A 14,489-nucleotide genomic window follows, 5' to 3' on the forward strand; every position below is an offset into this window, starting at 1 on the left:
TGTGCCAGGAAAGTATTTTTAAAAAACTTTTACAGCCACCCCTTGGTCTTTTTCTAACAATAGTTTGCCTATCAACCCAAAAATTACCAGAATTTAACAAGAGGTAGCCTCATTGACTTCAGTAGGATTTGGCACAAAGTCCAAGTTCACCAAATTTTAAAGCAGATTCTCCAAACTATTGGCGAATTGAACCCAGGCAAATTCACCTATCGCTAAAACTGAGAATTACACCAAAAATACAGAATAGGATTCTACTATGCAGTGCCCTCCAATTTTGCATGCTATAAAGTTGCAAAGTTTCTCCACATTACTAGTGGGAGTCGACAAAGCTTTAACAGAAAGGTTTAACCAAAGATTACTCATAATCAACATTTAAAACATATTTAAAACAAATTCCCCCCTCCCCTACTATTCCATTCAAATGAGGAACAAATAAATGCTTCTGCCCTGAGGTTCCTTCCACCCCTCCCATGCTGCCCACTGACCAACAGGCCACTAATGGACAATGGGAGCCAAGTCAAACTGCTAGAACAGATGAGAGCTCTCTAGAATGTGCTTACTGCTATCTTATACATCATCATTTCAGATCCGGTGTTATATTTGTCAGCCACATAAGCTTTCCTTCAAACCTGATTGGTGAAACTAAAGAAAGGAGAGGCACCTAAATAATAAGAAGCAAGCGTGCAGAATACATATGCTACAGCATGTTAGAACAGTCCTATTTAAAGAAAAATTACAACTTAAAGGCAAGAAATCATAGCAGAACATGGAGAAGACAGGGCAAAGATCCAACTAGTGTCCACGGTGTCAAAGCTTTCTAATCTGTGTTAATGTGAGTGCCTACAGTATTTTGCGGGTAACTTCCATCTTGTCTATGTTTCCTCATAACATGGTCTGAGGAACTGAAGAGCAGCTGAGTTCTTCACACTAGTTTAGAGGCTGACCTGCCAGAACGGTCATGGTAGCAGACAAACAGTAAGCACCCATCCACTTTGGGAACTGGTTAGTGTAAATTTTATAAACTATAGCAAACTGCACTCTACACTTTGCCATTGTAACACTTGCTCTGCCAGTTGTACTATGTGGAACTTTTCTGTTAGACAGTTGGGTCTTGTTCTGTTAAAAATAACTTAATTGAACAGCGCTTGTTCCAAAACACATGGAAACAGTATTCTAAAATATAAAGTAAAATAAAGTATAAACCATTGCCCTAAGACATATGCTAAGAAAATTGGGTGCAGAATTTTAAATTAAAGTGGTTGTAAATAAAATTTAAAATAAAGTGGTTCTTTACCTCCTCTTCTGGAGTCCCCCCTGGCGCTGTCTGCTCTGCCTTTCTAGCATGTGCCCCCATAGCAAGCCATGTGCCATGGGGGCACACATGTGGGCGCACTGTCGGGCCAGGCTGTGTGTGTGTGTGTCCGTAGACTTCTGAGGCCATCTTTGATTTAGTTTCATTTATTTTACTGGAGGACTAACTCTGATGTTGCTGAGCGCCACTGTATCTGAGGTCTGGTGGTAAGCTGAATAGGGGAGAGGAGGGGTTTTACTGGGAAATGGGGGAGCTGCTGGGAGAAATAGGGGTAGGGGTATGAGAGCTCCCCACTTTACTTTATTTTTCTACAACGTACATTGCCATTTGCTAAACTTCAATGAACTCCAGCCTGACACCCACTGCCACTCTGATGAGATACAGTGGGTGAGCTACCCTTCCACCACACTGTACTGCAGCCACAATGTTAGAAAGTGGGGGCCCATATGGAGTTAAGGCCCTAAGGAGTTGCCATGTACCCCTCCCCCCAACATGACCCTGGCTAGGAACATTTATGAGGAAGAAGAGGGGAAGTGTAGATGCTAAAGTAAAGTTTCCCCCCACACCTGCCTGGTGCAGCATGTTATTTTGGGAGTGGATTGCTCTCCACCCACACTCAGGGGCAAAATACTGATTAATACACTGAGCAAATGTTTATCAGCAGACAAGAAACACACTTTGTCTGGATTTGTGGAGTCCTTTATTGAATTTAAAAAACTTAATGGAGAAGTATAGCCAAAGCTATTTTGGCTGTACTTCTCATATGGATCACAGGAGTGCAGTTCATTCTGCACTCCTGTGATCCATTTTCAGTGGGTAAAGCCCACTGTCGACTGATGCCACAGAGCCGGTCCAGGCTCTGAAAAGATCCCAACCATATGGTCGGGATCCACCCAGATGCCTGGACTAGCAGGTGGCTCAGCCTCCCAGTAAGCCACTGAAAGCCTGAGACCGCCCCTTCTACCCCCTCCACAGCCCAGCTCTACTGTGAGAATTGGAGGGGCAGAGCAGAGAGCCAGTGACTGACAATCACCAGTTCTCTTTGGGCTGAAAAACGAGAAATTAGTGATCAGCAGTTTTTGGTCTTAGAGATTGCGAAGGACAGCTGCAGCTGGATCAGTGCTGCAGCCATCTAGGCGAGTATGACTGTTCATTTTTGTTTTCTAAAGCCATACTTCTCTTTTAAAGGCTAAGTTCACCCAAATTCCAGCTTTCCTATATACCATTATACCAGTAAAGCGGTTGTATACCCGCAAAAACGGAAAAATAAAAACCTGTAAGGCAAAGGCATAATGAACTAGTATGCACCACATACTAGCTCATTATGAAATACTTACCTTCGAACGAAGCCCCTGCATCGCATCCCAGTCAACGCTGAGGGAGCTGACATTTTCCCCTGAACGTTTCTTCCGGGTTCAGGGCTCCAGCGCTATGAGTGGCCGGAGCTGCGATAACATCACTCCCGCGCATGCTCGCGGGAGTCCCCGGTTCTGGCAAGGTCCGGCACGATACGCTGGACCTTCACTGCGCATGCACCGCTGATGTGAGCGGCTGCATGCAGGGTAAATATCTCCTAAACCGTGTAGTTTAGGAGATACTAATTTTACCTACAGGTAAGCCTTATTATACCTGTGGGTAAAATATGTAAAAAAAAAGGTATACAATTGCTTTACTGTACCTCGGATGCAAAAATAAAAAGGCTTTCTATATATTCTAAAGCAGGCTTAACCTCATCTTCCAGTGTGTTCTATGGAAAACTCCTCCATTACTTCCCAATATTTGTCCTTTGGGAAGTGAAATCTGTTATAAGGAAGTACTTCAGCAGCGGACCACATTAACTCACACCATGCATCTGGCCTCCCCCTCCAGGAGATTTCACCCGCCCACCTCTGTAGTTGCAAGCAGATATTGTCAGTGAGCACCATTCTTACTAAATACACAGCCAGTGTCTTCCTCTACTGATTGTTTTGTACTTTTTTTTTTTTAACGATCAGAATGGTAGTTTATTAAGTACATAGGCATGGTACAGGTACAAAAAAATTGTCAAAGTCATAGGCATACAGTCAATGCAGACAGATAAAACAGTTATATAGAGGCATCAGACCATAAGGAAGAATGTCTCCACTACGCTGTCCCTATCAAATGTCTTAATTCCTATTACTATATTTCAGCTTATACATAGGCAACACAGTATTAATTTAATTTTACCTTGAAACCAATGTTTGGGGGGGTGGTGCATTCCCCTTTCAGAGTATTGCCTTTTTAGCATAGTACAAAAGATACAATATCAATAGTTTAGTGCATTAGGGATTTGTTCATCATCCTGTATCCCCAGCAGCGCCAACTCTGGAGACATGGGAAGGGATAGCTGTAGGCGGACATTATTAACTTCAAAGACCTTCGCCCAAAACGTCGCCACCCTTGGACAGCTCCAGAACATGTGGAAGTATGTACCAAATATCTGAGTGGGAACGCACACAAGTGGGATCTTTCTGAGGGTAGATTCTGTGCAATCTTTGGTGAGTGTATTAGACCCTATGCAAAAATTTAGTTTGTAACAGGTTCCCTCGAAGAAATAACTAGTTTAGAAACATTTTTAAAACAGTCCTCCCAATCTTCTCTGTCCAAAGAGTAAATATCTACCTTCCAAGCCTCCCACAACCTCTCCATCTTAGGGGAATCAAGGCTAAGTAATGCCAGGTAGAGAGAAGAACAAGGCTTGGTCTGGGATTCTTGTGCCAAACGTTCCTCAATAGGATTCATGGCCAACACAAGGGACTGCAGAAACTGGGCCCGGGCAGCATGTCACAGTTGAAGGTAACGAAAATACACCCATTTAGGTAACCTAAATTTACCTGAAAGATCTCTGAAGGTCAAATAAAAAAACCCTTGGCATAATATCACAAAGTGTTGTGATGCCAAATTTCACCCACAGTTGAGCATCTGGAATAGATTGAATGTGTGACGGCTGTAAGGTGACCAGTGACCAGGTTTAAGAAACCACCTCTTGGCAGAGACCCACGCCCTAGGGGTAATCCTAGATGGATGCTGGAGCTCAGCATAAGCCTTGGGCCCCCTATAAACCAGGTTATTAAGCTCCTTGAGCACACCCAGCAGGGTGGCCTCCAAACATACTGCTACATTGGCCCGAGAACTGACAAACCACCAATGAACCGAGACCTAAATAGCAGTCCAGTAACATACCAGAAACTTAGGATCCTCTGCCCTCCTTCACATCACTCCCCCCCACATTAGTATCCTCTGCCCCTCTTCACATCACCCCCCCACAGTAGTGTCCTGTCCCATCCCCACACCTCCACGGTAGTGTTCTCTGCCCCCATTCAATTCATCCCAACCACAGTAATATAATCTGCCCCCCTCCCACATTAGTGTCCTCTGTCCCTCCGTCCCCCCATGTAGTATTGTCCCCCCCCAACAGTAGTGTCCTCTGCCCCCTCATACAATAGTGTCCATTGTCCCCCCCATAACAGTGTCCTCCCCCCCCAAAGTAGTTTCCTCTGCCCCCCATAGCAGTGTCCTCTGCCCCCCCTCACATCACTCCCCCCTCCCCCGCTGTAGTGTTGTCTGCCCCTCTGCGAGCGGCGGAGGCTGTGGGGGAAGCAGGGCAGTGTTCACGATCTACCCATCGGCTGCCTGCGGCCAATGGGTAGATCACAATCGATGGCTTGCCGACTCCCGATGTACAGCCCTGGCTAGTGGTGATCAACTTTCTTGATATGGGGGGCCTCAAGTGTGGCCCTCAACATCATCAAAAGGCTCCACTCAAAATTCATTGAATATTCAGTGTCTGAGACAGCAGATGCACAACATTATATAGTCAAAAACTATGGGCATGATACAAGAAATGGTTAGAGACTGCAGACATTATAAAAGAGGTGGTCAGAGACTGCAAACATGATACAAGAGATAGTCAGGGACTGCAAACATGATACAAGAGATGGTCAGAGACTATGGACATAATACAGGAGACGGTCAGAGACTATGGACATAATACAGGAGACGGTCAGAGACTATGGACATAACACAGGAGACGGTCAGGGACTGCAGACATAATACAAGGGATGGTCAGAGACTATGGACATAATACAAGAGATGGTCAGAGACTGCAGACATAATACAAGAGATGGGCAGAGGCTGCGGACAAGAAACAAAAGATGGTCATAGACTATGGACATGATACAAGAGATGGTCAGAGGCTGCGGACATGATACAAGAAATGGTCAGAAACTGCAGATATAATACTAGAGATGATCAGAGACTATAGGACGTAAACAAGAGATGGTCAGAGGCTGCAGACATAATACAAGAGATGGTGTCTGTTTCTCTAAACAGCAAAGTAAAGGAATTATTTAAAGATTATAACTAGCTTTCCTACGGCTATATAAAAGAAAACTAAAATGTAAGTATTTGTAAACGCCTGTAGGAAGAAAATGCATTTGGCTCTTATGAATACAGCATGACTGTATTAGCGGTGAACTCTAGAAGAGTATGTAGGGCATACTGCATGCTCTTCCACAAATGATATATGGTAGTAGGCAGGAAGAGTACGCAAGCTGAAAGTGTAATGAGTGTTGTTCCTGCTTGGAAAACCTTTAATCACATCAGCCAGACACACCAGTTCTCGCAGCAGCACTGCATCAGAATCATGACAGAAACACAATAACAAGCATTCAGGACACCCTTGTGTCCACCAATCTATACTTCCGCCTAAATATGTATGATTCAATTTCAAACACAAAAAAAAAAAATTACCAGCAACAAACATAAAGTTATTTGCATTTGTATTTTTTTCAAGGTACAGAAAGACCAGAATTGAAAAACTGCTGTCAAATTGAGCCCAGGATTGGTTTTCTTAGGTTCCAAACCCCTGTCCACCCAGCCCGGTGTCTATTTAACAGGGTCTGTATGCCCAAGGGGCGGGAAGGATTGCGCAATCACATGACCAATGCATACCTCTCAGCTTTTTGAGATGGGAATGAGGGACACCTATTAGCAAAAGTATGTAGACACAGGACACACCCCCTGCCACACCCCCTTAAAGGAGAATTATCAAAAAAATAAAAAGGTTAGTTAAAGCAGAGTTCCAGACTTTTTTTCATTTATTAAAAGTCAGCAGCTACAAAAAGTGTAGCTGCTGACTTTTAATAAACAGCCACTCACCTGTCCCACGGTCCAGCGATGCGGGCGCCCGAAGCCTCGCTCCTCTCCCCCTCCTCTCAGTGGTGCCATTATAGCAACTGTGGGCACCCGGCTGTGACAGCTTGTGGCTTCACTGCCGGGCAAGCATTGTGCATGAGCAAGTCGCTCTGCGCTCTTCGAGTGGACAGGCAATCTTCTGGGACCTGTGACGTGTCCGAGAAGATTGCCTAGAGGGAGGGGCCGCCTAGGGGGAGAGGAGGAGTCGCCTAGGTGGCCTGAAGACGGAACAAGGAAGTGGAAGGGGATGTCCCTCTCTAAAGTAGGTACCCATTCCCCCCCACAAAAAAAATGACATGCCAAATGTGGCAAGTAAGGGGGCAAGCAGTACTTAAAGCGGAAGTTCCACTTTTGGGTGGAACTCCGCTTTAAAGCCACAAGTGCTTTTTTAACGCTACTATTCCTTTATATTGGCTTTTGTAATTTACAAATGCAGTGATTTAGAAATTGGATGAAAGGTTTAACATTGAGAAACACTTCCTGAAAGATAAATAGTGCATTTATATACAACTATAGAGATCAGACCAAAATGATGGACAAATGAGACGAAAAGAGGGACAGAGGGACTTTTGTTCCAAATCAGGGACAGTCCCTCTAAATCAGGGATAGTTGGGAGCTATGCCATATGATTGGCTGTTACATTGGTCACATGATCAGGAGCCAGTCCTGCCAGCTCCAGATCATTATTAGAGACCGAGAGCTGTCTTTTATACCTCGGTCCCTGTGCTGGAAGCGCAGTAAGTGTGTTCTCTGCGCAGACGGCTTTGCTGCCCATGAATGTATATGTGTAGAGTGTGGGTATTAATGCCCACCCTCTTTGCCACTGTACATATGTGTTACATTGGTGGCAAGAGGTTAACTGTAAGTTTTGGTTGTCATTTGCTTTCCCCACTACTGCCAATAACAGAATTGTAAACTGGTTGACGTTGTAGTAATGAATGGTGTTACCAGCTAAACAGTACTAAGTAGAGTCAGCTCACTAAGATGTATGATTTAATTTACCATTTGAGCGGTGAGCCTGTATATACCCCTATTACCAGGCCTTTTTTTAGTTTTCAGCGCTGTAATAGTTTGACTAACCAAATGTGCACCCGAATTTTATAAAGCATTCTGAAACAGATGGCGCTGTCTGCTGGTGATATTTAATAACTACTACTATAGTTGGAAACTATAATATAGAAACCATAAACTAAACTATAAAAATGAAGAAAGATCACAAAACTTGAAAAGGAATTTTCCCAAATAATTATAAATCACATCACATCTCCCCTTCCCACCTGCTCCCTTCACATGACCCCCCACAGCACTACTCCCCTTTATATCCCCCCCCCCCCCTACAGCACTGCTCACCTTTCACATCTGCCCCCTCACACACACACATATATCACTGCCCCCTGCATGTCAACCCCCCTGCCCCCCGCCTTTCACAGCCATGTCCCTTTGCCCATGTTCTACTTTACACAGAGGCGAGCAGGAGGCATAGCAGCATTGGATTGAGGGCGGGAGCTGTCAGGGTTAACTTTTCACATTAACAAGCTGGTGATTGGTTGCTAGGATCACCCGGTATCCTAGCAACCAATCACCTGCTAGTTGACCTGGAAATTTAGCTCATGCAGCTCCCACCCTTGCATCCAGTGCAGCTGTGCATCCCGCTGTCTGTTCATTGCTATCCCACTCTCCGCACTGCCTTGAGAACAATAGTGGCGGAGGCCAAGAAGAAGGAAGGCTCCTTAATTGTCCGGATGGGACAGTGGCTTTAGTGATGCCTGTTCTAAATGGTCTAAGGTTACTAGTGGTGTGCCCCAAGGTTCAGTGACCCTTACTTTTTACCGGATTTATAAATAATATAGGGTCTGGGATTAAAAGTACAATTTCAGTGTTTGCAGATGACACCAAGCTATGCAGTATAATTATGTCCTTACAGGATGTCTCCAACTTGCAAGCTGACCTCAATGCACTATTTATTTGGGCAACTGTGGCAAATGAGGTTTAAACACTTGCCCACTGGGCCAATTCCAACAACTGTGTCATACATGTAAAAATCAGCATTTTTGGTAGAAAATTATATATATATATATATATATATATATATATATAGATAGATATATCTACACACACACATATATATATATATATATATATATATATATATATATATATATATATATATATATATATATATATATATATATATACACATATACATATATTTGTATTTATTTATTTTTTAAGCAGAGGCCCTAGAGAATAAAATGGTGTTTGTTGCAATTTTTTGTGTCACACAGTAGTTTTCCAAATTTTCAAACACAATTTTTTTGGAAAAAATACAGTTTAATTAATTTTAGTGAACACAAACACAATATAATACCCAATTTTCTGGTAAAAATAAATGATGATGTTATGCTGAGTAAATGGATACCAAACAGTGACAAACTACAGTGCATCAAATTATCCATAGGCAACACTTTAAAAGTCTTTGCAGGTTACCAGTTTAGCGTTACATAGGAGGTCTGGTCCTAGAATTATTGCTCTCACTCTGACAACCCACAATTGTGATGCATGTGTTGTTTACATACGCGATGCAGAACCGTTGCGCGCATTCACCTTAGCGCGTGAGCACAGGGGGACTTTAATTATTTAATTTTTTTGTAATTGTTTAGCAATTTAATTTTTTTTTTCTGACAGCATGGGCCAAGACAGGTTCTTTGACCTCCAAAGCAGCAGAGCAAACCAAGATTTTTGATCTGCTGCTTCATAAGCTGGAAACAGCTTGTAAACAAACAAACTGAAACCGAAAGTGACAGGATGTATAGGCGCAGGATTACTTTTACAGTGGTTCTCAACCTCAGTCCTCAGGTACCCCCAACAGGCCATGTTTTGAGAATTTCTGATTTAAAGCACCTGTGCAAGATAAAGGAAAACCTGCAAAAATGGCCTGTTGGGGGTACTTGAGGACTGGTGTAGGGAATCGCCTTCTGTAAAAAAATTATACCAGGAACATGGTTGTAGCCTCAACCGTGATCCCGCTATCACCATTTCAGTACAAGGCCATACATTTACTTATTTACGTATTGAAGTGGCTAAACATATGCACACAACATATACACTAGGAGAACAGCTGGGGGAGTCAGTGGTGGAGAAAGATCTGGGTGTTCTGGTAGATCATAGATGTTATAATAGCATGCAATGCCAAGCTGTAGTTTCTAAAGCTAGCAAAATACTTTCATTTATTAAAAGAAGCATGGACTCCATAGACATACAGTAATTTCGCCCCTGTACAAATCATTTGTAAGGCCTCATCTAGAATATGCAGTTCAGTTTTGAGCATCAGTTCACAAAAATAATATCAGAGAACTAGAGAAAGTGCAGAGAAGGGCAACCAAACTGATAAGAGGCATGGAGAAGAAGAGGAGATTTAACCGTTTGCCTAGTGGGCACCTTTATCCCCTTCCTGCCCAGCGCTGTCACTCTTTGAATGACAATTGCGCAGCCATCCAACACTGTACCCATATGAAGTTTTTATAATTTTTTTTTTTCACACAAATTACCACTAGATCACCCTAGTTGGGTAACTATGGCATTTGTCAGTAAATCCTTACATCTTCAATTGCAATATTGGTCTGGGAATAGAATTTGACTTTTATTAACTTTAAAATTATTTAAAGTTGTTCTAAGGTTAAGACATTTTTTACCTTACTGCATTTCCTGAATTAAGGTAGAAAATGTCCCACTACTTGCTCAATACTTTGTAAGCAGCCACAGATGTTTTTTCCCTTTTAGGATAAAGGTTTTACATAAATAAAAGCTGATCATTGTAAGCACGCCTGTCAGTGGTAAGTGGCTTGTCTAAACACTGTAAAGGTCACCAAGTGAAAATCAGTGTTACTAAACCCAGGACCCTGCATTTACTATATCTGGTCTCTAACAGTACACAGAACATGGAAATGCAATTATTTTAGTAAATATAAACTGCTAAATATACCTTATATACCTAATTAGCAGTATATAGCAGTCTTGCGACTTCTATCAGAGTTCAGCCCAACACTGGTTAAAGCTTTAGGATGAGACTTCATTCTCCTTTGACTGTCCTATGAGGCTGCATGACTCCTGACCCTCTGCCTCAACAAGGCTGATTGACCCTGTGCTGATCACATGAACCCTCCCAAAAAAAACCTCTAGCAATACAAATCAAACTGAGCATGTACAGAACGCCTCCAAGCCAAGGCTCTGTACTATCAGGAAATGGATTGGGGACTGTGGAAGAAGGGGAGGATCAGAGAAGACAGGATCAAACAGACTTTTTACACAATGCAGAGTATTAACCCCTTAGGTTCCACAGTGAGTATACCAAGCACGTTTTACTGCATATACAGACTGATTTTACTGTTGTATGTTTAGTAACACATTAAAGAAAGAAAGCCTAAAAAAAACAATGCAGCCATCACATCCAATGACTGGTAAGCTGCTATATAATAAAATGTTTGCTTATGGGTTTAATACTGCTTTTAAGTTGACCCTGCTGTATGCTGAGCCAGGAAAAACATTTTTTATAAGAAGAAAACTAAGTGGCCTTAGCGTGTCCTCACCGATGACTGACTTATCCTGTTTCATTTACACACACCTATAAAGGGCTGTTAGTTTATTAGTGTACATTTTCTAAAATGCAACATTACATTTCAAAAGCCTGTACTATATGAATTTTACTAAAATAGATATAATAATGGTAAACTTACAATATGGCTGTCACTCTTTTACACTTTTTTCTCAAAATACACTATATTGTCAAAAGTATTGTGATGCCTGCCTTTATACGCACATTAACTTTAATTGCATCCCAGTCTTAGTCGTTAGGATTCAAAATTGAGTTTAGGAGTGTGTCTATGAGAATGTTTGACCATTCTTCCAGAAGCACATTTGTGAGCAGAGACTGCGAGTCAGGCCTTCCCGTCCAACATCAGTGCCTAACTTCACAAATACACTTCTGGAAGAATGGTCAAACATTCCCATAAACACACTCCTAAACCTTGTGCACAGCCTTTCCAGAAGAGTTGAAGCTGTTATAGCTGCAAAGGGTGTGCCAACTCAATATTGTACCCTACGGTTCATGTGTGTGTGAAGGCAGGTGTCCTAATACCTTTGACAATATAGTGTATAACTGTATTAGAGCTGCACGATTAATCGTTAAGAATCGTTATCGCAATTTTTTTTTTTTTTGCTCAAAACAAAAAGCTGCTTTTACAGGCATTTGACCTTTTATTTCAGCTTGAAGAACTTGTACTTTTCTGGTCTCTTTTGCACATTTTTATTGAGCTCCTTAGAGCTTTTTTGAGCATAAGCGTTTTTTTTTTTTTTTTTTTTTTACAAACTCTCCACTTATTTCATTTTTCCTATTTTTTGTGTTTTCAAGCTTCTTTGAGCTTTTACATACTCTTTAGTGCTTTTTTCACATGTTTTTTGGGCACTTAGTCGTCTTTTCTACTTGAAAATTCCTCTCAAAAATGTGAGTTTGGTGGGGTGTTTTTCTGCCTGTAAGAGCATATGCCTGTAAACTGAAAAAAGCCTATAAGGTGCATGAACACATAGGCTAACATGAAGGGGGGGTTCCAGGCAGAAAAAATGAGAGTTTAAAAAAGCTCAAAAGCCCATGGGAGCTGCTTTTTGAGCTGCAGTGTGCATGAGCCCTAAGCCCCGGGCCGATTTGACATTTCAAATTGCATGCCAAATTGGAGCCTATTGCCGGTGACGGCATCGTCCAATCGCCGCACCGATTCCCAAAAGTAGTTCCTGCGCTACTTTTGGTGACTTCTGGGGGCAATTTCAATAGACATCTGTACATGAACCCGTGCTGAAATGCGGGTTTGAAATTAACTCGCACAATTTCGAACCCGCATTCAGCGTTCAGTAAAATAATCAGGAGTGTGAGTTACAAACTCCAGGAAAGAAGAGATAGAGGGGGTTATTTACGAAAGGCAAATCCACTTTGCACTACAATTGCAAAGTGCACTTGAAATTGCACTGAAAGTACACTTGGAAGTGAAGTCTCTGTAAATCTGAGGGGTAGATCTGAAATGAGGGAAAGCTCTGCTGATTTTATCATCCAATCATGTGCAAGCTAAAATACTGTTTTCCTTGCATGCCCCCCTCGGATTTACAGCAACTGCACTTTCAGTGCAATTTCAAGTGCAATTTCAAGTGCAATTTCAAGTGCACTTGTATTTTGCACTTGTAGTGCAAATTGGATTTGCCTTTAGTAAATCAGCCCCAATGTGACAGCGGAGAAGAGGGCCTTACCTTACAGGCTGACACTTTAGATGTGTTTACAAGAGACTGGATCATACGCTGAGGATTCCTAACAGCCTGATCTGCGACAAAAACATGGACTCACATCTCATCTACACACCAATCATCTCTGATTCTAAACACTGATAGGTTTTTCACTGGGGACAAATGTAACCATTTATTTCATGTCATGTGATCACCGCTAAACATAAAGATCACTGCCTGCCTGACACACACCATGTCCATAAATACATTCATTAGTAATATAATCAGTAATAGTCAGCCATCACAGTATTGGCAGACATCTAGATTATATATATATATATATATATATATATATATATATATATATTACTATCATTCTATACACCACCATGTATATTCCTACTTTCTCCCCTGAACACACTATGCAGATGCTGGGATTAGTGATCATCTCCTCTATTATATAATATATATTATACAATCATCCCAATAGATGAATGTGAGAAGGGTTATATGGGATCCTGTAGGTGCCCATCATCATCATCATCATCATCATCACCAACAAGCTTCCATCCTTCCTTGTTTACCAATCTGATGGGGAATCCTAAAGCAACTTCTACACCATGACAGCTCGATTGTTTAGTGCAGCAAGGAAAGGGTGCTTCTGATGTCACCCCCTCAATGACACTTACTCGGTGCCTGTAACCCATGCAGTGCCAGGTGGTGGGGGGTACCTATCAGCATGTGTCAGTGGGCACTCACCCGTAGAATCTGCAGCTGGGATCTCAGTGCGCTGTGCCCGCTGCTGGGTCAGCATGCTGCAGGGTCACTGTCCTGCTACTTGGCAGCAAAACAACACGAAGGATCCTGATGTCACAATGCAGAGGTGCTTCCTGCTGCTCAGAGCATCCATAAGGACTAGAAAAGGAAAGCCGCTTCAATGCTACAGCCTCTTCTTCATGCATAGTCCCATACTAATGCTGGCCATTATGACAGCACAACTGTCCTGCCAAGGCACACTGCGCAAGCGCATAAAACAGCTCGCTGACTGACAGCTAATGCCGCTGTTCTGTTCAACGAGGCATCCCCAGCGCCCCCTTCACTGTGCACGGGGTGTGGTTCTGCCTGTTGGCCGCTAGAGGGTGCAGGCTGGTACTGTGCACACTGTGCTTTGCAGAGACTGTCCTAGGATAGGATATCCTGCATTCTCCAGTCACCATCCTTCACAGGCAGAGGACTACTGTCCATTTCCTTGGAGCTGGGTTAGTGGATCCCTGCAGTGTATAACCCAGCAGTCTGATTTTGCAGATACTAAACCCTCTTACACACGATCAGATTGTTCAAATCCCGACCATGACACATCTGCCTGGAGTTTGCATGTTCTCCCTGTGCCTGCGTGGGTTTCCTCCGGGTACTCCGGTTTCCTCCCACACTCTAAAGACATGCTGGTAGGTTATTCAGATCCTGTCTAAATTGGCCCTAGTATGTATGAATGTGTGTTAGGGACCTTAGAATGTAAGCTCCTTGAGTGTAGGGACTGTACAATGTATATGTAAAGTACTGCGTAAATAGACAGCGCTATATAAGTAACTGAAATAAATAAATAAATTGTTGGCCAACAGAGCGTCAGACTTTTGTCAGAAGGGCGTGTGCCAGGAACTTGTCTTGCATACAAACGGCACACAATTGTCAGCCAACG

At 42.6% G+C, this 14,489-nt stretch overlaps 1 protein-coding gene across 3 annotated transcripts in view; it reads right to left on the reverse strand.

Annotated features, from left to right (window-relative positions):
• The window catches only part of TMEM255A (transmembrane protein 255A), a 212,514-nt gene extending 198,665 nt beyond the window's left edge, over positions 1-13,849 (reverse strand). For 2 of the 3 annotated variants that reach the window (XM_073599440.1, XM_073599438.1), the window contains exon 1: positions 13,553-13,849. In XM_073599440.1, coding sequence (XP_073455541.1) covers positions 13,553-13,607 — 55 coding nt within the window. In that variant the 5' untranslated portion in view covers positions 13,608-13,849. The remainder of the gene's footprint in view (positions 1-13,552) is intronic. The other variant, XM_073599439.1, reaches the window with a different exon arrangement.
• Positions 13,850-14,489: the final 640 nt, after the last annotated feature.

This window comes from Aquarana catesbeiana, linkage group LG09 (genome assembly GCF_042186555.1).
Source record: "Aquarana catesbeiana isolate 2022-GZ linkage group LG09, ASM4218655v1, whole genome shotgun sequence".
NCBI classification, from domain to species: Eukaryota; Metazoa; Chordata; class Amphibia; order Anura; family Ranidae; genus Aquarana; species Aquarana catesbeiana.